This window comes from Pezoporus wallicus, unplaced genomic scaffold (genome assembly GCF_028554395.1).
Source record: "Pezoporus wallicus isolate ANWC-B61680 ecotype Strahan unplaced genomic scaffold, APGP_CSIRO_Pwel_v1 contig_4722, whole genome shotgun sequence".
In the NCBI taxonomy this organism is placed as follows: Eukaryota; Metazoa; Chordata; class Aves; order Psittaciformes; family Psittacidae; genus Pezoporus; species Pezoporus wallicus.
This window is the reverse complement of record NW_026641840.1, coordinates 3,755,736-3,783,564: the sequence shown is the minus strand read 5'-3', so window position 1 is coordinate 3,783,564 and position 27,829 is coordinate 3,755,736. Positions and strand designations below refer to the sequence as shown.

Sequence of the window (27,829 nt, the reverse complement as noted above, 5' to 3'; positions counted from 1 at the left end):
TGACAAAGCTCAGGGCTTCTGACTTAAAATGCTGATGTGCTGTTCATCGTAAGCTCTTGTGATAAAAGCAAGCTAAAAATATTGCTTAAGTCTTAGCTGGATGTTTTAGATGCGTGTGGTGAGTTGAGGGGTGGGACTGACATTTGCAAAGAAGTAGAGAGATAAACAGGATTTGGTACACACGGTGTATTTCTGTGCTCTCTATGTTGTACTAGAGGAATTTGAATATTCTGTTGAATATTTCTTCTCCGCGGAATTTATAGTAGGTTCAAGTGAAGGACAGGGTTAGGTTTTTCTTTATTTGTATCATAAAAAGGTAGTAAAGATTGCTTTTGGCTAAATTAAATAAGCTTTACCTGGTATGTATAACTGTTTTTTAAGATTGCGGGTTTCAGAGAAGCAACAGAGCACACACCCCTGCTAATTTGGCTGTTAGTACCAACATCTGAACGTATGGCACATACTATTACTCATTTACATTATGATTTCCATGTAATTGAGTTTATTAGGTTTATCTGAGTGTAAGAGGAAGACAGGAACCTTTTTTCAGCATCACTGTGCACTCATATAAATGCTAGGAAATATTGATCAAAACAATTTGACTCTAGTTGTGCTGCTGGAATAAATAATATATTCCTGTGTTGGTCTTTCTTAGAGTGGGGTTTCTGAATCTCTACTTGCAGTCTGCATGCTTTGGATGGTTCAAAAGTTAGGAAACATTTAGCTATTATGAACTTAATTTATTCTCTAAAGGTTCTTTGTTAACCATTCATAGAACCAAGTTTAAAACTAGGGTAGAGCGTGTGCAGCTCACATTCTTTATTGCAGAAGTCGTCGTAAATATGACATGTACAGCCAGATCCCTTCGATAAATATTGATGTCTGTGTAACAGGATGATTAAAAACTTAATTATTCAGAGGTTAAGGCTTTTTTATTAATTTCTCTCTCCACTAGCATTAGAATTTTATTATTATTCCTGAAATAAAATGAAGAGCAGCTTGATTGTTGGTTGAAGCTCTGTGCTAAGCACTGCAGTTTGTTTTATTCAAGCATAAATATACTCTGGGGTACAATAAAGACAGTAAATGCTCTTGAGACTGCTTCAGATTTAATTCCAAATAAGAATAAAATGCAAGTTATTAAATTAATTTTTCACACATATCCCAAATGCATCACTCATCTCCTTCCGCTTTGCCCAACAGAAAGTCTTCACGAATCCAGAAATGCAATAAAACTCATCATCTATGACTTCATTCTCTCATTTCTCATCTTCATGTCTTGCTGCACCAACATCTCATCTCTTCAGCCCATAGATTGATAGCCGATCTCATTCGCCATCCAGGCTGTAGCCGTGGTGTGCTGATAGCAAACCTCAAAGATTCATATTTATTTTGGCTAACAGTGTGGTTGCTCGCTTGAGCTTCACAAACCTTTCTACAAAGCTACAGGTTTTTCCTGAAAACGATGTGTACATGCATGCACGTGTGTGTGTATCCGCGTACATGTGTACTTTGTCACAGCACCAGAAAGGCTGGTAGGTTTTTCTCCAAACATGGTCACACAGGATGTGATGAGGGCAGCAGTTCAGTTGCAGTGAGTTTATTCATACAAAATCTGTTTTTACTGAAATCATTGAAGCAAAATTCCTAATCCAGGCGTTTTAAATTCCATTCAAAGAACCACTGGTAATAAAGCATTAGTTCAGGTTCTGGATTTAGTTCTTGTTTGCTCAGCTAACACTGTCATTGCAAGAAAATGCCTTAGTCTGGCAGGATATTCTGCTTCACTTGGATTCTTTGTACTGGCTGAGAGGCCATATTTGTTACCCTATTCAGCTGTCACCACCTGGAAAAGGTGACTGTGGTTACTGAGTAGATTAAGGGTTAAACAATGAAGTTCTTGGTACTGTCACAGCATAAAGGCTGCAATCTTAGCTTCTAGCCTGCAAAAAAATCAGAAACCCACACAGCTCACTGTAAATCAATAAGATTTCTACTAATACTCAGATTAATCTTCTGGAGCCAAAATTCAGGCTTTAGATGCCTGTAGCTTTATAATACATGGATAGGTGGCTATGCTAAACCTGGTATTTCCCTCTGTTTCTAATTTCCTCTCACTTTAATCTTCTGTGAAGTCTCTCTGAAACTAATGAACATGAAATAAAACAGCTGGCCTAATCTGCTTCCTTATCAGCACTTTTAGCCTGTATTTTTCATCCAAGATAGTGAATTAAATATAAGATCTGACTTGACACAGAACAAGAGAAAAACAAGAGAGAAACAATATTTTGGGGGCTGGAGATCTTTGAAATATGGATGTGCTTTAGTATAAAAGTTGAGTAGCTGTTTTAGTAAGTGTAACACAAATTCCCATTCTACAAATGCAAGAGAGAGAGGCTAACCTGTATATGTTTGATTGAACACGACATCTCTTTTCCATTTTCTTTAAATGGTTCAGCAGCTGTCCCATCCACAGTAACTACCTGGTGTTCTCGCTAGGACTGAAAGCTTAGTCTTTATGGCAGTTTTGTTGTGAATAAAACAGCCCTCTGTTGTTAGATTTCAGAGAGCAGCTTGATCACTAGTCATTACTGCACCAATGCAAAGTGTAAGGGGTTTCTTTCTGTTCTACACACAGGTTTAAGTAGGGTAAATAGGTTCAAAACTCTTTCCTGTGCAGTGTGTGCATCTGCCTGTCTGTCTTCCTCACTCTCATTTTCTCTCCTTTTTCAAATGACTAAGAGGAAAGGGGGGGGAACATGACCTCCTGTGAGATTTGGGTTTGGGTTTGTGAGGGGGGTATGCGTATAAGCAGTGCACATACACATATGGTCTACAGTAGACTGGATTCAGATTGCAGGGAAGTATGGTTTTAGGTGGACATCCAAAATGGGTGGCTGGAGCCTGAAGGATGCCCTGAAGCAGTGTGTTCTCTGACTGCACTAGCCAGGCGTTAGCCTCTGACTAGGAGAAATCTCTCTCGTTTGAATAAAGAACATTGCTTTGTATGCAACTGTCAACAGACTGATGTGCCACTATTGAAACGACAGAGATGTTTGTGATCCATTACCTGGAAGCTCACTGAGCAGAAGCTGAGGGTGTTATTTACCATGTGATGTGGGGAAAAAGTTAAGGAAAATATCACTTGATACATTACTGCTGTGACATTAAAAAAATATATTCAGATGTTCCTCTAAAATATTAACTACTCATGAATAATGCAAGCTGAGGAGGTTTAAAATTCAAGAACAAACACAAATTTATGTTCTACCAATTAGGTTTCAATTACATTCCAGTGTTACTCTCACCCCTAGAAAAAAAGACATAAATTACAGCTTTCTTCATTCAGTAACATAATGTACATTGCTGGTTCTGTCAGAGCATGGGAAATAAGGTGTTTGCAGTAAATACATTTTCACTGTCGAGGAGAGGATGTTAAACCATTCTTGCTGCATCAAAAAGCACCCTAGATGGGTCACTAATGCTAGAGGCAATTGTGGGGGGGTTTGTTTGGGTGACATGGTGAGCCAAAATTGTTTCATTTTTATTTTGCTGCTGGCATTGACTTGAATGATAGAGTTATGTCAGGGTGGGTTTAAATAGATGATCCGAGGCTTACATTTGACAGTAATACTGAAAAGCCCAGTTGTGTGTGGAGACCCAGACCTTCTCTGTGTAAACACAGTGACTGCACATCTGTATCTGATAAATGCAAACATACTGCCATACGTGTACACTTGATCTCTTTCTAAAACTGTCCTTTCATCTTTACAGCAGAATGATACTAAATACTTACTGTCTTCACCCCGGTATTGTATTATAATTTAGAAGATGTTTTGTAAAATACTTCAAAGACAATAATTTCAGGACAGAGAATTGTAGTAATAGTTAGATATTGGGATGGTGTTCCTTTTTAATTTGTTTCCTTTTTCCTTTATTGTGTTTTTAGTGTTGTGACCTTGGATACCACGCTAGTCTTAACAGAGCCCTAAGAACATACCTTTCTGCAGAGTATAACCTTGAAACTTCCAGGCATGAGGGCCTAGACATCATTGAAAATGCAGTTGACAGCTTGGAGCCACGAAGTGACAAGCAGAGATTCATGGAAATGTACCCTACTGCTTTTTGTCCACCAATGAAATTTGAGTTCCAGTCTCATATGGGTGATGAGGTCTGTATACTGACACGTATCCCCACCATGACTGTTCCTGTTTCTATGTAGCAAATAGAGAATTTATCCCCTTTTACACAGTTCAATAAGAGCATTGCATCAGCAATGCATCAGCAATAACATTTTGCAAGTGCAAAAGCAAGTGCATCAGCAATAACATTTTGCAAAATTGACAGCAGTGTTCTGAGTTTCCTTGGAGTTCTTAAGTAAAAACTGTTGTATGTTATTATGTCTGTATTGCTCATAATGTCATTGCTGTGAATTTACTGGCCAACCTGTGTTCAGCCCAGCATCGGTGTAAATACTGGTTTTAGGTCTTCGCTACTTACCTCACCCATAATAGAGTTTGTGGGTGTTATTTGAGAGCAGCTGCTCCAACCTGTGTTCTCTGAAATGCAGCTGTTTCCCCTTCTTCTTCCCCATTTTATTATCTGAAGAGTTCAAGGGTACATTGTACCCCAGCTCTGCCCTGTTCTGCTACACCAAAGGGCAGTAGCAAAGCAGAATGCAGTATCACCTGCACATCTTTTATCCGAAGGCAACTCCAGGGTTTGCATTTCTGTGTGATAAGAGAAGCAACACAAAACAGCCATAGAACAAGGCTGTGCTCTGTAGTCATAAGATGCGGTACGTAGTTCTGCGCCTTGTAACACATGAATACTTTCAATTTAGATGGACACATTTTATTGCATGCTTTATTCAGTTTTAATAGATTTAGTAGGAATTCGCCTGGTTTTAAGGAGAGCAACCAGAGACTATTGACCAGTTTTTTAATTCCTTGCATCTTATAGCTCTTCTTGATTCTTTGTTAGGTTTGTCAGGTCACTGCCCAGCAACCTGTGCAAGCAGAGCTTATGCTTAGGTATCAGCAACTGCAGTCACGATTGGCCACACTGAAAATCGAAAATGAGGAGGTAAGATCTGTGTCTACAAGGGATATGCATCGTACACCATTTTCAGGAAGGTGGTAACCTTGTCAAAAGCTTGCAAATATCTTGAAATGGCCTCAATCTGTATGAGCTATTTTTATTTTTAAAATCAAATACTGGTAAATATGCTAAGGTAGATCCTTGTCTGCTTTGTAGAGGTTTGAGGACTTCATCCTTTACCTGTCCATACATTCCCGTTACTAAGTTCTGTGTTTTGCAGATGTTTCAGAGTAAATGCATTTTTAAAGTTTTGTGGCAGAAAACCACCATGTAACAGTTGCTGTCGTTTGTGACCACCCTCTGTACAGTCCTCAAATTGCTACTACTGTAGTACAGAGGAATTTGACTGTCTTTTGTGGTAGCTGAGTCAAAATCTCTTGTGCTCTCAGCTACAGCTATTTCTAGACTGGAATACTGTATGGCTGTGACAGGAATAGCTCACCTAGTAAAATAAAATGCCTCTTTTTGTAATAGACAGAAAAGCTGTGCTGTTCTCTTTCCCCTGCTCTGGCAGCAGAGAGAGAGTGGCCTCCCAATGGGTCTAAATTACACTTTGTTAGAGGCCCTTAGTTTAAACAAGAATCTATTCCTAGATTAAAACATAGGGATCATTTAATTTCTTGGTGTGGTTTACTGATAAGTTTTCAGCATTCCGTTTTTTCTCATTCTATGTTATATACTGAATGGCTAGAACTAAGTGTTAACATCCATGAAACATGACTTAAAAAAACCACTTGAATTCAGATAGTATCTCAAGGTAACAAAAGGTAGGGGAAAGGTTGTTTCTTTCAGTAAAGTGCCAGGGACATAGGGAGATATAAATCATGTAGGCAGGCATGGATAGGATATTTGCCTAACTTTAGATGCTTGCAGAAGTGAGCATGATTTGGTTAAGCTGACTTTTACTAGAGACTCTTTTGAAGCAGAACTGGGAGATATATCACATCCTTGTGAATCTTGCCTGTTACTTTATTGCATTGCACTGCATTCCCTGTTCCGTGGCCTCCATGCCCTGGTTCTCACTATGGCTGATGGTGCTCCATAGCTCATAGGAAGTGCTGTAAAAGTGGTGTAAACTGTTCTTTCTGCAGGCCCCCTCCTCCAGCTATGTATTCCACTTCTGCAGTTTAAACATCACTGTGCTTTACCATAGCAGTCATGTCGCAGGTTTTTACCTTGGAAGAACACGTTGTTCTGGGAGCCAGATCCCTGGATGTACATACTCAATCTAACACATTGACCGCACTTAGGAGAGCTGACCCTTCAGAGCATTGAATCATTTCTCTTGCCTCCCAGATTAGGCACCATAATCAAATCATGTCACATTTCAATTCTAATTGCAGGAAACAAATGCTAGAAAGTACTGTACTTTCAACATGAGTACATCCATGTTTGGGGATTGGATCATGGGAAAGCAGAGAACTAGACAGGAAACATAATCATGTCATTCTTCTGTTGTACACTGTCTGTTATGGTACACCTAATTTTTCACATTCACACACCAGTTTGTTTGGGGGAGTGGGTCAGAGAATTATTTAGAGTAATGAGCTTCCCTACTAAGCTGTTCTGATATAAATTTACCTTGCATTTGGCAAACTGTGCTTTTTAATGGCAGGTTAAGAAAACAACAGAGGCTACCCTGCAGACAATACAAGATATGGTCACCATTGAAGATTATGATGTGTCAGAGTGTTTCCAGCACAGTCGCTCAACAGAGTCTGTCAAATCAACAGTCTCTGAGACCTACCTGAGTAAGCCCAGCATTGCAAAAAGAAGAGCTAACCAGCAGGAAACAGAGCAATTCTATTTCATGGTACGTTGGTTACTTCCTCATTCATATGACGCTGACCGAATGCATGAAGTAAGCGTTAAGTAGAAGTTCCTGGAACTTATGTGCCGTACATAGTAATAGATTGATCTGCATCTCTACAGAAATTCAGAGAATATCTGGAAGGCAGTAATCTGATCACAAAACTTCAAGCAAAACATGACTTGCTGCAAAGGACGCTTGGAGAAGGTAAATATACACAATAAACTGAAAAGTGATTCCAGAATATACAATGAACCCCTGAAATGCCAGAGGTGTGCAGGAAAAATATTGCAGAACTTAAAGCTTAATTGTGCAGTAAGAATAGATTTGATTTTTATCAGTCATGGTTTTGGTATAGTGCTAAGAGTAGACACTATAAATTGATTTTATTGCTTCAACAGATATTTATTTCCACTGCATAGATGTTTAAACAAGTGATTATATTTTGGAGTGGAACTGTGAATGGAAAATCTGGTGTCTGAAAGGAGAGCTGACATAGTGCAGCATGGTTTGAGAGCTGTGACAAATGTGCTATTTCTACTTCCTAATGATTTCTGTTGACTTGAGGGTTTTTTAAGAGTTGGGCAAGAGCAATATTTTTTAAGCATACAAAATTATCCATGGTGCATCTCTTACAGTGCACTCACTGATGCAACATTTCTGACACATGGACATGAATGTCCTTTGTGCAGCCGATCAGCTTAATGATGCATTTATGAAAGGTACATGGTGAAATCCTGACCTCACTGATTTCAGCAGTGAGATTCTTAGGGACTTAATTTAATATTGGGTTTCTAGAAAGTGTTTGCATGTCGTGAACTGGAATGAATGAAAACTCCATGAATAGATCTGCATCTGTTGATTGTCATTATTGCATATAAAATTACCTTATTACAATACAATAGCCCAAGTTATGTTAGCAGAGAATTATCCACTGTCCTGAGCACTCTCCACAGTTTTTGAAAATACATCTTAAAATATACACCAACTCATCAGATGTCCATGATTAAATGAAGTGAAGCTGAATTAGGGCAGTAATGAATCAGACACTATGCTCAGCTCCAGCCCTCCCAACAGGAACTTCCTCATGGACTCAAAAGAAAAGGAGAATCACACTGCAAGCCTTGAGAACTACACAGAGTGTTACAGACTTGAGAGGAAGTGCATTACACTGCAAAGAGTAAAATCCCTCTCCTGAAGGTTGAAGACTGTAATTCAAAGATCAGAGTCCACAAAGGAAACTTGCTCTCTAAAGGACATCTAAAGGACGTGTCCATTTATTTTCATTGGACTATGAAGTGTCTGTTGTTAATCGGATCTCTTCTTGCTTTTAATATAAAAGCAGATCCACAAATCCAGTTGTGGACGTGCCTATTAACAGTTCAGTGGCTGTGACTCAAAGCCCTTGTCCAGGGAGTGACTGAGGCTGGGGGGTAGGAAATAAACAGCATTTTCTTGCAAGGCTGGATGGTAGAAGATGGTAGCTGGTTTTAGAACAGTTTATTCACACACAACAACGTGCAGCTGATCTTAGTCAGAAGAGGACAATTTTCCTCCAAAGACTCACAGAAAATGTATTTGGAAAAATTAAGTGTGTGTTTGTTATTTGGAAGCCTGGTAAAAGGCATGATCATCTACTGAAGGGAGAAGGATGCATGTTGGAAAGAAATAAGGAAAATACAGTATGAAAGAAAATCCAAGGAAAAGCTTCTCAGCAGGGTGACCTACGTGATAAACTACTGATAGGCTCTGGGCTGTTCTGCCTTACTCAGGCATGCTTGGACCGTTCTGTTTGAGGGGTTCCCTTCAGCCCACCAGCTGTAACCCCAAGTAGTTAATCTGTGTTGCCCACAGTGGTTTTGCACGTAGTTGTTGTCACATCATCATAGCATAGCACATACAAATAGTACCCAAAATGTACATTCAAAGCTGATAGTTTGAGCAAAAGCCATCATTCTTACAGGTTAAAATGTCCAAGTACCCCCTTCTATTGGGGTATGTCTTGCATTAAAATGCCCATGCCTGGGAAGGAGGAGCTGGATTCTGTACATTCCTTGAATAAGGGTGATTGAAAGGATATAATTACAGTGGAATTATGAACATTATTGATGTAGCTAGTGTAGAAATTAATCTGTAGGAAGTGAACTGCTCTTCTGCTCCACTCTAGCTGCCTTTTCTGGAACCTTTCATGTCAGCAAGACAGTAGACCAATAACCCAGGGTACTATGCTAAGTAATGCAGGGGAGAATGGGGAAGAGGGAAAGGATTGTCTGAAGTGTAAGTTCTCCTTTGGCACCCTCTCTTGCTTTTATTTAAATATGTACAATTTTAGGATGTAGGCTGAATAAATCCAGATTTCCATCTGGTGTCCAGAGCACTGACAGTGTCTGGCTTCTGTTCCAGTTCCTCACCAGCCTACTACAGTCTGTTGCTGTTTATGGACACAGCAGATAGATATTCATGATCTGCACAAGGGAGGTAGATGAAATGCTCTGTGCTGAGTCTGCATCTACAAATTTGGAAAAGTAAATGAGAAATACTCAGATTGATGCTAAACATAGGAAGCTCGCTGATACTCGTATTAATTCAGACCCAAGGCTCCTCTATGAACAAAGCAGAGGGAAATGCAAGACAGAGAACAAGCAGTTGTGAAAGAAATTGCCCCTGTGTCCCAGATAGGTTTTTGTCCTGATCTGTTAAATATCAGAGATGTGTTTAAAATCCCACAGATGTTGGATTTGTGACATCTTTTTTTTTTATTAGTTTCTATTATCAAGATTCTTAAACTCAATGGACTGCCCTCAGTTATACGAGTAGGGAGAAGTCCTAGCTTACTCTTTTTCTGTCACAGGTTATTTTACATACTCTTATTTCATCCCTCTTTTCCACCTCTCTAAAACAGGTGCCAGCAATCTTTACATGTCTTATTAATGCCAGAGATTTTGCCCAGAGTTTATTCTTTGTGCCACCTTCTATGGATTTCCACTTTTCTGGTTCTGGAAACTGTATATTCAGATTAGGGTTTTCAGTATTTCAGGTGCAGCTGGACATTGACACATACTGTTACGTTTTGCATACCACTGTTTTTCATTCTCTCAGCAGTGTGACAAGCTTTCAAATTGAGTGGTGTACTTAGACCTAACACAAGTGATGCTAAGGGGGGTTTTCGTGGTCACTATAATTATCTGTAGTTTTGTTAGCTGCATAGGTGTTTAATTCTTTCTTCCCTAATAACTTACTTGAACCTGTTATACTGCATTTCATTTGCCACTGTGTGTCTTGTTCCTTAACATGGTTAAACCCCTTTGAAGGGCTTCACAGTTTTGTCAGGACTTGATACAAAAGTATTTCAATCATCTGCACAGTATTCTGCCTCCTGTGATCTCCCCAGGACATCAGTAAATGTATTGTGTATTCCTTAAATGCCAAATGGGAAGACTTGAGTAAATGACTGTTACACTCTTGGCATGATGAAAAAAAAAAAAGAAAAAAAAGACCATTTAATTTGACTCAGTTTCCCTTTTCTTCACTAGTTTTTGATCAATGAGGATATTTTGCCACTTAGTCCATGGCTGTTTAGTTGCTCCAGTTGCCTCTTGTGAAGAAACTTATCAGGCGCCTTTGAAAGTCTTAAGTAAATTAATTCAACTGATTCTCCTTTATGCAACTGACATGTTCAAAGAGTTCAAATAAATTAACAGGGCACAGTCCCCTTTGGGAAAAGTGGGCTGGTTGGAACTTGCCATACCATGGTGTTCATACTGTTTCATTGTTTTGCTTTTCCTTGTCGTGAGCTGACATGGTGCACATGCCTGACTTAGTGGTCTGTTGCTCTGCAAAGGCTACGCAGGAACCTTCCTGGCATGCAGGGTTTGTTTCTTTACAGTTCTCTGCAGTTCTCTGTGGTGTTTCCCAGTGGTAGTGTTGTATTTTTTTTTCCTGCAATACACAGACAAAAGAGAGGAAGGAGTCTGTCAATCGCAAGCCGTTGGTGTCTAGAGCTCTGCATTTCCAGCACTGAGCAGGTTTAGGCACAAGGGGAGATGTAATCCAACCTTGGCGCAGCTCTGTTTCCATACTTTCCATACTTTTTAGCCACTAAAATACTTGAGCACAAACAATAGACACTGTTTGGATTTCTACTTCAAATTATTTACAATATTAAGTGACTTTAATATATGGTCAGGCTTCTTAAAAGTTGTTCCATAACATGGGTTGTGTTTGTATTTTGAATGTAACTGTGGAGATGGTAGAAAACTGCACTGCCCTGTTTGGTGTATAATTATATATCTTTTGCTGGTAACATGAAAGTTAGGGTTAAAAGTAACTTGCAAGAATAATTGAGATTTAAAAACCTGAAACCTGCAAATGATTGGTTTGTGTTTCTTAAACTTTTCTAGGTCACAGGGCAGAATACATGACAACAAGGTAAGATGTCTTCATTTGACTTGATATAGAGTTACAAGTGTAATAAAATCTTAGAAATGACAAATTTTAGAACAACTTCATAAGGGCACACATCATCCATTTTGTGGCTGCTGTTCCATAAACTGTGTACAGGCCCTGTGTGTTTTAACAGTCAGCATTTCTGTTTCGGCATGCTGTTCATTAAGACTGTTCATCTTCCTCATTTTTGTGAGCTGCTTAGGCCAGGGTCAAGGGTGGGCAAAGCTGGGAGATCCTTAAAAGTATTTTTGAATCACACATCAAATTTAGAAGTTGCAGGGGGCTTTTTGGTGCTAGAAAAGAAGTATTTTTCAGTTGCTAGAGATACCTTGCCTCTCATGGTTTGTAATTCACTTTGTCAGGGTACATAGTTCAGAAGAACCTAATACAGAGATGAATTTAGGGGATACGCTGCATCTTTGTTAACATAGCTCTGGACAGGAATACCTGCCCTCCCCAGCATCCATATGTTCAGTACTTAAATGTGTCTATATATTCACAGAAGGAAAAGGGATACAGTGTTAGATCTCCCTGTTTTATATAGCATATACATTTTCATTTGTGTAATGCCAGACCTGTAACTTGCCTCCAGACACAAACAGAGAGGAGCACTGCAGCCCCCAGGACTGTGGGGGGCAATGGCAACTGAATTTGCAGCTGCCACTTGTGTGTGTTATAGAATCATAGAATGGTCAGGGTTGGAAAGGACCTGAAGATCATCAAGTTCCAACCCCCCTGCCATGGGCAGGGACACCTCACACTAAACCATGGCACCCGAGGCTCTGTCCAACCTGGCCTTGAGCACCGCCAGGGATGGAGCATTCACAACTTCCTTGGGCAACCCATTCCAGTGCCTCACCATCCCCACAGTAAAGAACTTCCTCCTTATATCCAATCTAAACTTCCCCTGTTTAAGTCTGAACCCGTTACCCCTTGTCCTGTTACTGCAGTCCCTAGTGAAGAGTCCCTCTCCAGCATCCCTATAGCCCCCCTTCAGATACTGGCAGGCTGCTATGAGGTCTCCACGCAGCCTTCTCTTCTCCAGGCTGAACAGCCCCAACTTTCTCAGCCTGTCTCCATACCAGAAGTGCTCCAGTCCCCTGATCATCCTCATGGCCTCCTCTGGACTTGTTCCAACAGTTCCATGTCCTTTTTATGTTGAGGACACCAGAACTGCACACACTGCTCCAAGTGAGGTCTCACAAGAGCAGAGTAGAGGGCCAGGATCACCTCCCTCAACCTGTTGGACACGTTTCTTTTGGTGCAGTCCTATCACTGCTGTAGGCACCATGCTTCTGTGGATGGTGCTGGTGACAGCAGGAACATCCAGACCAGCTTTCCTGGTCTTACTCTTCCCTTTCCATGCAATGCATCCTTGCTCAGTGCCTTCTCTTCCTCCTTCTTGCTTCCTGGATGGAATGGCCTTGCCACCACGCCTCATCTTTGACTTAAATAAATAAATAGAAAAAATCTTGCCCTCCAGATAAGAAGTTTGAATCTGGCTCTGACTCCGCCTTTGCTGGATCACTTCGTTTTGTATAATTTCTTCTGCCTGGTCCCCATATTCCTGGGGATATCTGCACAGACTTCAGATTAGCCTTTCTCCCACTACTCCATGGTCTATTTTAGCTCTGTGAAGTTGGACTTACTCACTTCCTTTCCTTACATAACCCCAGCTAAAAAGCAGTAACAAATCAGAGCATCCTTCCAAATTGCTGATGTTAATTGTGAGACCTGTGGCTTAAACTCTGCCCCCAGATGCTACCAGGCATGCGTGGAAGCCAGTAAGCTTAAGTTTATGTCTAATGAAGAAAATTTTCTTTCTTGACTCCAAAGCAGGTGACTCCTCAGGCTCACATCATCCTAAATTCCCTGCTGTAGAAGCAACTGAAAGAACATGATGGATTTAGGCAATGATTTCACCTTAGTAAAATGGGGGAGCAGCTTGAAGCCATCTTACCTCCTATCTTCTCACAGCTGGTCACTGTGAGAAAGAAACACTCAGGGAATAGGGCTTGCCTCAGCACCAATTCCCCCACTTCAGCTGGAACCTGCCCAGTTAAGTTTCCACACTGTAAAACGTGCAAATGGAAATGTTCTTTGAGGTGAAAGTTAAATTGTACAAGGGAAGAGCATATCTTTAGAGATTATTCTAAAATAGCAGGTAGTACCCAAACAGACCAAAGTCCCCCTCTTCAATATTCTGTGCATTGCTGGTCCTCACTGGTTCCACTGAAACATTCCAATTTTTGCTCATTCCTGAAAGACATGTAGAAACATTGAACTGCTGGTGCAGGGAGCTAGGGAAGCCGTTGGCATGTAGCTGTTGGCATGACATTAACAAAATAGGTTGTGACCTGGAAGACAGTACTTATTTCCTGTAATCTCAGTTGTAGCCATCACATGTATAACACTGGGTAAACGTTCGCAGCCCAAAGTTTTGTGTGTTCTTACTTTTCTGGGGTTTTTTGCTTTATGCTGCTTTTTTTGAGTCGTTTTATATTCTTTTCATTCCTTTAGCTAATTTGCAAGGTGTTTCTTTTCTTGTGTGAAGATGCTGATGGCTGGATGTGGAAGGCTAAAGCTGTTCAACCTTCCTGGCTCCAGTTGAAAATGCAGATGGTTTGGCTTTGAAGCATTTTAGGAGTGTGCTCTGCATTTTTAATTTGCATTTGAAGCTTCTCCAGCATGAAGCAACTTCTCTGCTTGATAAGAGGTGCTTCGAGTGGCCTGTGTTCTGCTGCAGCTGGCAGGATGAATTCCAGTGCTTGCTGCACATTTCATGCATGACCACAACAGAAAAAAAAGGTCATTCCAAATCGTGCTGTGTTTGGAATAAATGTTTATGGTAAAACTGCAAAGCAGGGATTCATAAAGTATGTCATTTATCCATAAGTAATGTGTTTTTAATGGAGGTTTTCTCCACTTTTTAATCACTGTTAGATTTAAATTTGATGGAAAGTCTTTATTTGATAAGTTCTCTGTTTATTTTTCCCTTTACAGTGTTCTGTTGTTTTGCCATGAGCTTGCAGACGTTTCATTTTATTGTGTGACTTGATTCTACCTTTCTCAGTAATCATATTCCCTTCCCTTAGGCCTCCAAATCTTCCCCCTAAGCCCCAGAAACACAGGAAGCCCAGACCCCGATCACAGTATAGTGCTAAGTTGTTTAATGGTGACTTGGAGTCATTCATCAAGGTACTGGCACCAGCCACCCCAGTGGCTGATCTCAACACTTCTTACTATAATGGTCACCACCTCACGTGAGCTGAGGCAGATCATTATGTATAAGTCTGTCCTGGGGCTCTTTTCTTTCCCGGTTGATCAATATAATACTTCCTGAAGTCAAGGGAAAGAGGGGGATCCATTTCTCACATTAGCCTCCCTACGATTTTGTTAATCAAGTAGGGACAGTATTGGCAGCCTGGTTTTATTAGGAAACATAGCATCATGTAGAAGATAGGATGTAGTGGTGCATCCCATGACTTAGCACAATTTCCTGCTTGCCATTTTCATTACGTTCATTATTCAAAGTCTGTGGAGAAGCAGGATTACCCTGGGTTTCATATCCAGCTTTTGGTTTCCTATGACTTTAGGAATTTATTATATTGTGTGAAATTGTGATCACCGCTATTCTGGATCTTGTATCTTTGCTGTATTTACTATCTTCTTCTTTTTCATACTTTTATTTCTAATAATGCTTCTAGCCGAGGCCGAAGGAACTCTCACACGAGACATCAGGTATAGTTCTGGTGACAAGAGAACCATTTCCGCCTCACTCTCGGGTTGCATTCACGCCTGGCTCAAAATTAGTTCTTTCAAAGACCGGGAGGGACAAGTTTGCATTAAGAAATGAGTGTACAAGTACAGCAGGCAAAACTGAACCAGAGCTCAACTCTGGAATCATCATAATTTTAAATGACAGCTATTCCTTATTCATTAAGAAGCAGCTGCCCATCACAGTCAGTGCCTCTGGAAACTGGATGGCAGAGCTAAGGGAAAGAAATCTTAATAAAATCTATCTTTAAAACAATACATGTATAGATGCAGTGAATTAAATCCCTCTTGAAGGTAATTTTAATTCCCTTAAAGCAAGCTCTGTGAGCTGGATTTGAATGTGACAAGGTTTTTTTTCCTTCCTCTGCAATATAACTAGCAGCAGATATTGTGCAGAACAAATTCTGTGCTCAGTGACACCATCCCAGTTTATGTGTCTTTGAATGGAGCTTTCAGCCATCCTTAGTACAACTACAGGGAAAGGCATTATTATTATGCAGGCAGTGCTGTGAGGTGCAAAGAAAGACTTTCAGGAAATCATCCCATGATGCAAGAGATTAATACCATGAACAGTTTCTCACTCAAGGATGAGAGTAAGCAAAGGAGCAGAAACTCCCACAACAAAAAGCCCCTGGATTAAAGAAGCACAGAGAAATGGTACTCTGTCATTTTCCCTCGCAGAGAAAAGGGTTATGTTACGTGGCAGTGTGGGTGACAGGGCTTACTTGAGAGTGGAGACTCTTACATAATTAGTTGTTCAAAAGGAAACAGGAAAAGAAAGCTGGTAGACTTCTGACAGGTTTGCCAGTGTGGGAACTAACTAGGAAAGCATCCCTGCCCAAAGACCGTGTCATCCCTGATAGGGATGAGTTAGTTTGACAGGCACAAAAGGACAACAGCTAGTGAAATACAGTATTGCACAAAATTGCTTTTTGGTACATTTTTGCATCATAATGAATGATAATTAGTCCCAAACATACATTCACTGACTACACACATCAGACTTAATGCACAGCAGCGGTAGGGTCACCGTTCTTGACATTTGACCAACACAGATTGTTACTTCCAATTATTTTCCTGTCACTAGATCCAAAATCCAATTAGTTTAGATCATTCCAGGGGATTATTTCAGGGAATTACTTAACCATGAAGTTGTGCATGGTTCTGAACAGATTCTCCCAAACCAGATATGAAAATACTTTATTTTGTTACAATTTCTTACTGCAAACAGTCTCTTTCCGAAGGCTTTCCGTTCTTTGCATGAACCAATGTACTATCTGGAGATATGGGTGCATGTTGTGTGCATGTTTTATAATACTCTGGAGAGCCAGGCTGCTCAATGTTGGTGAACGTGACAGTATTCCTGGGCTTAGTAGCTGCCCTGTTTCATGGGGGGGTGTGGGGAAGGGGGGTTATCCAGCTGTTACTGAATCATGACACAACGCAAAAAAGCAGTGTTCATCCAGCCATTCCCGGTTTTTGGCTCACCAGTCTTTGCCAGGTTTTAAGTTAAAAGACAACCAAGCCACAATTTAAATAGCATCATTAGCAGTACAGCCTTTTGTAAGCCCTACTAAACCCACACGGGGTACACAGGCAATCAGGGGTTAGGTTAGCTCAGGAAGCGCATTGTTTCATTGCTTCACTGTGTGTTATTCTTCGAACTTTTTTTAGTAGTTGGCTTTTCTTCTACTTGGGCTTAATTCATAAACTTCCCATTAGTGTAATTGAGCATGAACATGAAGGACTAGTTTGTAACAGGAGATGGGTACTCTGAGTTACAGGGTGCTTTTGAATTCACGGCTTTGTAATGCACACTGGTTTTATATGAAACTTTCACACGGATTAGTCAGTTCTCTGAGCGCTCACGTGTTTGAAATTCATTTGGAAAGAAAAATTACAGCTTCCAAGACAAGAATTTCAACGGTACCTGTTATTTAGGAAACAATCATTTTTCCACGGTGAGCACCAACTTTTCTCACTGATTTTTAATTGTATGATTTGTGTCTTTAATAGATATTTGATGACTTGTAGTCATTAATGTGCTTGGGTTAAAACACCCATTTTTTTTTAAATGCCAAAACAGACGGATGAAGGACTGTGATGGTTCTTTTGAAAAAATCAGCAGTTTCAAAGAAAAAGACAAATAACTCACTGAAAATTACTGTTACCATCATCTTCTCCCCCTCCCATTAAAAGAAGCTTTTTTTCTCCTTTATTAAAACACCTCTACTTAACTGGAGATGTAGCTATAGACCTGCTGCTGTAGCATGGTGAAGACCAGCACCTTTGATTATGGATCAAATCAGTTGCAGGCAGGGAGGTGTAGGCTGTGACCCCCCTTTCCCAATACCTTTTTGCCTATGGAAAAGATAGCTGAACCACCTGCTCAACCCAAAGTGGCTACAGTTCATCACCCACTAGTCAGAGCAGCCTGAAACAGCATACCAAGCAGTCATCTGCACTATGTGAGGACATGTGAATCAGCAGAGCATGGAGGAGTGCTCTCAGGTCAGGAGGGAGACGCCTGGTACTCCATGCAATGTCCTTTGGTGTCTCTTCTACAAGAACATTTCTTATAGCCCAGCAGGTCCAGAAAAGGACTTGTCAGCTGTTTGTGATCAATATTTTTTACCAAAAACAAAAAGTAAAAATGGGTGCCTTGAGGAATTAGGTCCATTCTCCAACAGGAATCATAGAATCACAGAATGGTTTGGGGAGGAAAGGACCTTAAAAATCATCCAGTTCCTGCCCCTGCCATGGGCAGGGACACCTTCCACTAGACCAGGTTGCTCCAAGCCCCGTCCCACCTGGCCTTGAACACTGTCAGGGATGGAGCAGCCCCAGCTTCTCTGGGCAAAGGAAGAAAAGAAAGGTAAGTTAAATGGATGCAGAGGGATCATCTTCATTATTATTCTTAATAATAAACTTTTTAAAAAGCAAATTCACTGCTTTAACTCATTTTGCTTCACAAATCTAAAGCACATGCATGAGCTTAGATGTCACATACAGTGTTAGCCAGATACTGTGGCAGAGATAATGAAGTCTCTGAATTTCCCAATTCAATGATTTTAACCAAGAACCATAATCCTTTCTTTTCACCCATTCCTTTCCCTCTGTCCCTACATGGGAAGAGAACTCTGATAGAAATTACTTTTTTCTTATGTATTTTTTTGCCAGCACTGTATGTCCATCTGGATTGACCAGGAAAATGCACATTCACATTCAGTCCAGAGTATGGAGTTTTCCTCTTTCCGATCTGCAGTTTACTCTTTCTGCTCTTATTTTTACAGGATTCAGGACAAGTCATTCCTCTCATCGTGGAAAGCTGTATCAGATTTATCAATTTATATGGTAAGCTCTGAAGCATCCTATATCATTTCATTATTGCCCAGACTTTTTTGTGTATCTTTTGCATAACACGTTTACCACCGCAGCTTTGTTTTTAAAACAGACATCAAAAGTAGTTTGTAAACTAGATTAACTTCTCACTGCTGTCTCCCATCTTTGCTGCAGGTCTTCAGCATCAGGGAATTTTTAGAGTGTCTGGTTCCCAGGTGGAAGTCAATGATATTAAGAATTCATTTGAGAGAGGTAATTGCCATTTTCATTCGTTCGAGCACCTTAATATCTGACATTCAAAAATCTTTTAAATTCTAATTACTTTCTTGGCTGTTTAAGCGGTTTGTATGCACTTTGTGTACTGCACCTAAAACTTTGCACTGTCGTATGCTTAAAGATGAAGTATAATGATGACATGTACATGTTTTTCCCCTGTTAGTGTTCTAAGAGCGTGAGGTTGTTTTTCATTCTGTTTAGATGAGGCATATGACTCATGAATCAGCTGTAAGCTTCAGTCTTTTGTAATGATAAACTGCAAACAGTAGTTTGTCTGTATTTTATTGTCAAGAAACTCAGACATGGAAGGTTATGTTTTTGAATTAGATTCAAGAGACTACTTAATGCGGTTTGAGAACCTGTTACTTGATCTTCTGGAATACAACAGCTCAACCTTCTGGTCCCTCTGCCAAAGTGGCATCACAATCAATGAGAATGCAGGCTGTAAAAGAGTCTTATTCCATTTTCAACAACTGCTTTTGCTCCCGAAGGAAACTCCAGCCCCAGAGAAGGAATTATGGGAAAGATACTGGGAAGTGAAAACTGACTTTAAACAAGAGTGGCTTGCAACACCCAGCCTAGGATTGCTCTGCAAGGGGAGCCAGGATCCAGCAATCCCCTAATTGGGTTAAAACAATACTAGTTACTTGGGGTTTTTTGATTTTGCTTTCTTTTTCGTTGGCTCATAGCAGGTGGGATTTTAATTTGCAGAAAAAGCTTTTGCAGATCATCTGCTAATGAGAAAACCCTTGGAGCAGTAAGTCTGGTGACTGAAAGCATGAAGAACATACGCACAGTATTTTTTCTCCTCAGGATTAGTTGTGTATCTTGTTAAACCTGATATCATCTTTGACAAGATACTTGAGGCAGATGTTTTTACATGCTAAGTGAAGCCACATCCTCCTGTTCTCCAGCTTCTAAGTCTACCTTACTGTTAACTGTTTATTCCAGTGTTATTCTGGAATAATAACAGTGTTTTATCCCAGTGTTTATTCCAGTGTTATTCGGGAAGATACATACATTTTAAAGTGTTTCAGAACAAAGATTATGTCTTTAAAATGACACGTGGTTCAGTCATGGCTGCTCTTTCAGTTTACGGTTCCAGTTCCTAAACAGTGTTTTCACCAAATGGAAGCAGTGTTTTCACCAAATGGTTGCACGTATTCCTGAATGTTTTAATTTTTCAGAATGAAGACAGGTTTCCAATTCAGAGAGTTGTCTAACTCAGTTTGTCAAAGGAGAGTCTACAAAACCTGAGTCAATTAAGAACATTTGGCTTTTTTTACTTTGCTAACTGTAAATCGCAACATATCTGTAAATACCTAGTTGGAAGTTCAGGACCTAAGAGATCACTCCGTTAGGTAATTTAAAGGAAGCTTTAGTTAGGCTGCCATTTTTAGTTTAATCATAGCCTGGGATTTCTAAATCAGTGTTTATTATCTTACTTGAATGCTTGCCTTGCCACCTCCCACATACTAAAACCAAAAAACCCCCGAAGTGTCACTCACTTATAAAAATGTTGCATGCAAGAATGCTCCTGCGTGTGTGTTTCATTCACTTTATTTACTTTTTAAGGTGAAAATCCTTTGGCAGATGACCAAAGTAACCATGACATTAACTCAGTTGCTGGAGTACTGAAGCTCTATTTCCGAGGGCTGGAAAATCCTGTCTTTCCTAAGGAAAGATTTAATGATCTGATTTCTTGTATCAGTAAGTAGAAATCTCTGTTTCTTTTTCAATAGAATTTTACTTTCATCTATACAGTAGTGGCCTGAAAAAAGAGCTAACTTTGCAGATTTTTCTGACACAATTTGTTTGCCATCTGTAATGTCAGTCATTAGTCATACTCACAGCTGTGGTTGTTCTCTTTTTCCAGTGGGATTAATGTACAGTAAAACTCTTTGTTTAATGGGGCAGGAAGAATATCTGTTGGTATACAAGAGACAGTTAAATTTAAACGCATTATTGTTTTCCTCTGTGCGCTGGGGCAAACAGAAGGGGGTGAAGTCACGACCGTGCAAACAGAGTACATTACTTCCCACAAAGGTTTTCATGCCCCACAGCTTGGAGACGGCACTGGTTAATAAGCACCTAACTGCTCAACATTGTGTGGTTCTGGACCTTTATTGTGCTCAGCTTAAAACCCACAATCCAACTAGCAGGAAAACCCTTCTGTCCAGGAATGGAGCGGAGCAGCTGAGTGCTGCCTGTGGAAGAGCCCAGTCTGTCTTCCAACATGCAAGTTGTAATAGGATGCCATGGAGGAGCACTGCGTGGGTCTGTGCGCTGCTGGTGTTCATAGCCGGACACGGAGAGGTTGTAGTAATTTAGGAAGTTCTCAGTGGTTGAGTGAATTGCTCTGGCATGTACAAACCTCTTCCAGTTCACAGATCCATCCAGATGTTGAGGAGGGGTAAGGCCAAGCCAACCATCAGTAGGCTTACTGTTCTCTGTGGGTCCATTAGAAGTGGTCAGAGGTACATACTTTGTGGAAGAATTTCCTCCTTGCAACCCTTCCTTTATAGCTTGTCTGCATCAGCCAAATGGAGGAAGAGGCAGTGTCACAGGTAACGTGGGACAGACCTTTGGGATATTAATTAGGGCAGGCGCTCTCCAAACCCAGCCCAACGGGTATGACCACAGACTGGTGTGTGCAGTGTCCTGGGTTGGCCATTAAATGGGCTTTTCTGGTCCCTGCTGGGGGAACCCAACGTCTGTGGTTTCCTTCCCACATAGGGAGGATTGCAGTAGCTCAGCCTGGAGGTTGCAAATATGTGGATCCCTGTGACCAGGGCTGTGTGCAATACTCTGTGTTTCATTTTTTACAGGGTTTTCCACAGCTGTTGCTATTCACAGACTTGATGGTACTGAGGAGTCCAAAAGGACCTCAAAACCACAGTTTAACAGTCTGAGCCCGGATACTGAGGGAGACACTGTCTCTGTAGCAAGCATAATCTTGGTTCTGCCTGAGTTCAGCTTTAGCTGGCTGTGGTGCCACAGCCCAGAAAATGTCTGCGAGTCAGAAAAATTGAAATCTAAAAAAGGATCATTTTGACTGAGTGATTTTCTGCATGACAGGGATGATAGAACTTCACCTAATAATCCTGCGCTGATTTCCATAGCTTCTGGAGGAATTAAAGCATGTCTTCTGGAGAAACGTATCCATTTAATGTCTTGATCTGACAGAAAACCTGCCGCATTCTTGGATAAGCTGTTCAAATGATTAATCACTTTCATCGTTAAACGTTCATACCAGATTTCCTTTTCAAACTTTCTGGTGTGAGATCCTGGCCGTTGGATCTCTTTATGACTTTATTATTTTGACTAAGCATCGAGAAAAATATAAATGCTGTTTCTTGTGTGTGAAGATGGTGTTGCACTCTGCTGTGTTGTAGAGCTTTAAAGAGAATTGTAAAATACCAAGAATGAGTATTCAGCTGACAGAAATTACAGAAGTGAGTTCTTACGAGATACAAAAATACTTCCCCAAAACAACCTTTTAACTGTGTTCCAAGAAGAGGAACGCGAGTCATTTCAGAGAGTTTCCATTCACCATTGAAGTTTCTGAAGACGGAGCGGGGTATTTGGAAAGAGGGGTAGAAGTTCGGTGGACTATGTGTACATGGCAGCTGGGCAGGTGGGAGAGATTGACCAGCTTCTCAGAGCATCACTGTCTGAGAGAAATCCAGTTCAGTTATCCCTAAATGGTCTTTTGTTATTGAGAACCGTAAAGAAAAAGTTGATGAATACTAGATCCCTAGTGTTAAGTCTTAGTTTCCTTAGAGAGTGTCAAACTATTGCATGTCTAAGGGAGACAACAGATTATTTTCGTTCAAAAGAGCTGAAGTCAGTAACAACCAATAGTCTGGAACAAAGCCACTGTTTTTCACAGCAATGTTTTAGAATGGGACAGTTATTTGGAAAGAGGTGGTGCCATCTGATCCTGGTTTAGACTGGCTGTTCTCTGAGCCTGTCGTAAATCTGGATTATCATCTCTACAGCAACTTGTCAAAACGAGGTGTAATGACTGAGTAGTTCTGCTAAGTTTGACTGCTGCTATTGCTGTTACAGGAGAAAGCAGAAAATTTCTTCCTGATAAGGTGTTTTAAGAGTCCCAGATCTGCTTCTGGCAGGTTTTGGAGGAAGCCAAGGGAGGATTATTTTGTTGTTTGGTTTGGTTTCCACAAGGTTATCATTAGGGTCACAGTGAAATGACATGTCAGCACCTTCCTTTAGCAGGGGGAAGAAGGCAGGATAAAAGCTGTTTTCTCTTTGAGCACATCGGGGTGAGTTTGCTTTGTGTTGTCACAGTGAGAGGGGATTGAATGTGATGTGTGTAGAGAAAGAAGCAGCTCTTGTGTCTTGCACCCACAGGCAGCCCCAGAACCACATGAGGGGAACAGTGTGTCTGTGTCTTCTGATAATCTGCAAAGCCTAAGGTGGAGTGTTTTTACAGCTGTGTACCTACTCTATGCGCTTTGCTAAGTGATCCAGCACTTCCAGGGAATAACACAAAACAAACCATAAACCAAAAAGCCAGCAAGCATTTCAGAGCAGACTGCCTGTCACACTTAGCACCTGCGTGGCACGTGCTACCAAAAACTCTCTGTCTCAAAGATCCTTTCCATTGCTGTCATTTAACTTTAAAGCTTCCTATATCTTACAAAAAGGAAGACAGTCTGGGCAAGATTTTTCTCCCCCTTCAAACGCTGAACCTGTCATAGTTGCATCAGTTTCTTTTTCTGTGCTCATTTGGCCTCACATAGTAAGTATATTGGTCTTCATGACAATGGGAGCAGGGCCAGGCCCCCTTTCCTCTGTGAGAACGCACATTACGGTAACTTGTATAGGTCACAGTTGATGTGTAAAGTCTAGAAAGCTTTCACATTTTTAATTAAGGGGGTTTAAATATGTTAATTCATATCTCATTCACTGTCTGGTAGACAGCAAGGAAAAGAATAAACACTAAATGGTGTTCAAATAGCTTTTCAAGGTAAATGTCACTGTGGTTTTTTTAATCGTTGGCAGAAGTTGTTATAGAAGGGGGAAGGCAGAAAGCAAATTCATAAAGTTAATGTTCACATAAAACTGTAAAAGGGCAGAATGTCACACATTGTATATGGAAATGTAACATTGCCAGTGAAAAACCCCTTGAAACTGAAGTACTTAGTTATGGATGTCAAGCATAATTGAGGCTACAGCTGCAGAATAAACCTTTCCTCAGTATAGGCACTGAGGAATTCCTTTGCATTTATGCATGTATTTCCAAATGAAATAGAGCACTGTGATTTAATGCTTTCCCTTTTGTAAATACAGCGGAAACAGTGCAACGTGACTGTGGCTTTTAGGGCAATTTGTATTAATGAGACTCATGAGAACAGTGTTGTTCTGTTTGGGTTTATGAACTGTTTTAGATAAAATCTGGGGCAAATTACGACTTCTCCAGAGCAAGCATGAAAGGCAGGACAGAATGTAAAGAATCCATATCATTATGGGCAAAAGGAGTGGCCACTATTGGTGCTCTCAGCAGTTGACAACACAGGGGGTAAAAGAAGGTTGGGGTAAGGGAGGAGTGTTGTACTGCGCTTCTTTCTGTCCCTTTGTAGAAACAGGTTGGGCCCAACACAAGCAAAATACTTGTAACAGGAGTTGCATCAAGGCAGGAGGTACTGAAGCTACGCTTAGGGCTGGCCATAACTCACATTTACTGCTGGGCCGCTGCAGTTCCTCTCATGATGTTGAGTTCTTATACACATGAATTACAGTTCATTTTTGCATACATAGCTGTGCAGTGCAGCAGCAAACACATCTCACCTACCCAAACTGCTTAGCTTCTGCTCAGGTCATTATAATTCTCCATGGTTTCATCTCTGTTGCCTTAAATTTGATATACTAAGATGCCAGGATGTGTGAAAGCTTACATCTTTTTTCCTCCTGATTTTCATAATTTCAGTCCTTTGCTGACAGCAGTAGCTGCTTACCTAAAGGTATAAATGTTATGAAAGGAAACAATTTTATTGCTTTTCCAGGCTATTGCCCATTACTTAGAAAGTAAAAAGCCATATTCTGAATTGTCAACTCTTCTTGAAAAAGTTTCAGCAAAATGAAAACTATTTCCTTGCCTAAGTGACAGTGGAGTTGTGTTTGTCCTCCTGTAATGCTTTCTTAAATAGATCTCTAGAGCATTAAGTGGCATTGCTGAGTTAATACACACATATCTTTTGAGTTGGATTGGACTCATCTACCAAAGTAGAAAGAGGCACAAGTTGTTAACCAGCACTAATACATATACATGTGGATTACTTGTCAGCTGCGAATTGACCATAAAAATGACATCTACAAATAACTCGGTCCCATTTGATGCTCAGCGGGTGTGTAAAATACACATTAGGCATTCACTGTGTTACTAGGAGGCACCACGCCAAGTGAAAGTAGTGAGTGACCCCACAAAGATACCACAGTGGATTTTATCCCTCAGAACAGGGGTCCTAAGGGAGAAAGATCTCTTTCATTATACCATTGTCTGCTTTCTTCTTCCTCCTTCATGCTCCCTTTGCCTGTGAAATATGCTTGGCTTGCACAGCACTGGCTGTTAGTGTAGCACAGTTCATTCACTGCTGACACAAGGTTTCTCCTTCCACATGTTCTGATCAGTAATAATATCTTTATCTTCCCTTTGCCAAGTGTTTGCAGTTCCTTTGTTACTACTGAGCTTGGCCACGGACGCTGTCTGTTAACAGAGGGTGGCAGAACACACACAATTTAGAACTCATGTTTCTGAGCTCAGACTGCTCCCACCCTGAATCTTCTCCTTGTTGAATAGCCGTGTCTCACCACCAGTGCAGGAGAGGCCAGGAAAAGTACAGTGCTTCTGTAGAATTTTCAGCTAAAGCAGAGTGATAAAGGCATGCAGTTGTCCACTTGGCCCAAAATATTTCAGAACCACCAGCAACTGCTCTCTCGCAAAAGTCTTTTGGTCCCCATCACCGTTTGTGATGCATTTGTGTATTTGAATATTTATTTTGGTTTTTATGCTCTCCAACTCCAGGATTATTCCTTAATTAAAGTTTAAATTTATGTTTTATTGATGTTACGTGGGATGAATGGATCCGTGTCTTCATTTATAATTTAGTTTTGGTTTATTTGTATTTGGGGGCTTCAGTTAAACCTATTTAACTGAAACACATTTTCGCAGTAAACACAGTGAGAAACGCAGGCTTCAGCTGTGTTTTCTCCCCTCTCAGTTTTCCTTTACTGTTCTGAGGCAGGTTGTTCACTTTTGATCTGTCCCACTCTAGAGTCTCCGTTTGCAAAAACTTCAGAAGTGGTTAAAATGCGTTACATCTCATGGAAGAGAAGAGCGGACATTCATTGATTCTGTGTGTCTCTGCAGTAAGCAAAGGTGACACCACTTCTCCAGAACAGGTTCCAGTGATCTTGGAGGCTGAAGATGACACCTTTTAAGGCTTGAGTAGCTAGGATTTATGCCTGTCTCATGCTATTGAGAACTGGTCCTTAGCCCAAAGAGGCAGCTAGCTGATGAGTAATTCTTCCATTTATGCAATGACATTAGTCTCATCTGGATTCACTCATCCAGTTCAAGGACAAAGAAGTGTTTGCAAAGGAAGTCCATGGGAGATCAGTAAATAAATCTTTTCCAGGAGCAATGCAGAATTGCACTGCAACAGAATCTCTTGTAAAGGTTGTGATCTGCTTCTTTGGAGGATTTTATGAGCAAGTTGCACAGACATCTCTAAGGTGAAGTCAGAGGGTGAGATTGTAGACTTAAATGACCTGCAGAGTCCTCTGAGCTCTCTGCTTTTCATTCTTTGTACTACCAAGTGGAGGCTCTGTAGAACCCAGGCACCTCTGATGCTTAGATGCCTAGATAGTGTTATGGACGCAGAGAAAACCAAGCTCCTTCTGTTATTGGAGTGCTTTGCTCCATTGTTGTCTGATAAAAATACATTAATAGTTCTGGACACGTGTGCCCCTCTCTTCCACAGAGCACGGTAGTCATGAATCCCAGAAGCTGGCCTCTTCCCCTTCTCTCATTTCACCCCACAAGTGTCTCGTGTGCTCTGTGTTGCACTGTAGCTCCGCTTTGACAGGAGCACGGTGTTCCCATACCAAACACCTTCTTGTCTGGCTGGCAGGAAACTCTCCTGCTTGTGGGTTTACCCTCTGTGCCTGAGATGGGTCTGGAAGGCAGGTGTGTCAGAGCAGTGCTCCGGAAGTTCTGCTCTGCTCTGAGAACTGGGGACTACAGAACAACAACCATTTCTATTTGTGGTATTTACCTGATGGTAGTCTTGATTTGTGGTTGATATTCACGTGGCCTTCGCACAGATTTCCTTTCCCTCACTCCACATTGAGAAAACCACGTTTGTTCTCAGTGCGCTTGGCCTTGCCAGAGGCTTGTCCTGTTGCTTATGTCTGAGAATGTGAGTCTCATCATTAGAGTAATGAACCAGTTTTCAAATCCCCTGATTTCTTTTCTGCTTGGTAGCTAATTGCGCTATTAGAACAAGTTATGTAATGTCAACACATCAGCTTTCTTCGCTGAGAACGGGGTAATACCTGACCGGGTGCTGAGGTAGGGCTAATTACAATTCTTGAAAATCAGAGTAATGGAAATAAGGCCTCCAACAGAAGTTGCTGTAAGAGTGGGGGACGCAGCCAGCTTTCTGCAGTGTTGGAATTGCCGGTGATTCCTTGCAGCAGGCAGCTTGTAGCTTTGATGCCTGTTCTGCCCTAAGGTTCTCTTCAGCAAAGCTGGTAGAGGCAAAGCAATGCTTTCTCTTCGCTCTGCATGGGAAGCAGCGGAGCTGCTAATTCTTTCTGCCTGGATGCAGAAAGATTGCTCTATATTCACTCCTCCTTTCCTACATACCCAAATGCACACTGCATGCTCACAAGAAATCATGACATTTGGCTCCTAATTTAAAAGCAGCATGCAAATACATAACATTAATACATAACTTTATTACCTATCTCCTTTAAACCAAATCAGAGAAAGAAAAACAAGGAAATCATGGAAAGCACATGAATTTTGCACTTGGCTGTAGTTTGGATTTT

The 27,829-nt window shown here is 40.9% G+C and overlaps 1 protein-coding gene across 5 annotated transcripts in view; it reads left to right on the top strand.

Annotated features, from left to right (window-relative positions):
- The window catches only part of SRGAP1 (SLIT-ROBO Rho GTPase activating protein 1), a 139,026-nt gene that overhangs the window by 94,585 nt on the left and 16,612 nt on the right, over positions 1-27,829 (top strand). Inside the window, exons 7-16 of one of the 5 annotated variants that reach the window (XM_057425555.1) lie at positions 3,950-4,171; positions 4,984-5,085; positions 6,716-6,913; positions 7,033-7,117; positions 11,311-11,338; positions 14,452-14,554; positions 18,427-18,487; positions 18,650-18,727; positions 20,327-20,461; positions 21,580-21,839. In XM_057425555.1, coding sequence (XP_057281538.1) covers positions 3,950-4,171; positions 4,984-5,085; positions 6,716-6,913; positions 7,033-7,117; positions 11,311-11,338; positions 14,452-14,554; positions 18,427-18,487; positions 18,650-18,727; positions 20,327-20,461; positions 21,580-21,806 — 1,239 coding nt within the window. In that variant the 3' untranslated portion in view covers positions 21,807-21,839. Of the gene's footprint in view, positions 1-3,949; positions 4,172-4,983; positions 5,086-6,715; positions 6,914-7,032; positions 7,118-11,310; positions 11,339-14,451; positions 14,555-15,063; positions 15,098-18,426; positions 18,488-18,649; positions 18,728-20,326; positions 20,462-21,579; positions 21,840-27,829 lie in introns of those variants that run through there. The other 4 variants (XR_008974412.1, XM_057425554.1, XM_057425553.1 and 1 more) reach the window with 4 other exon arrangements.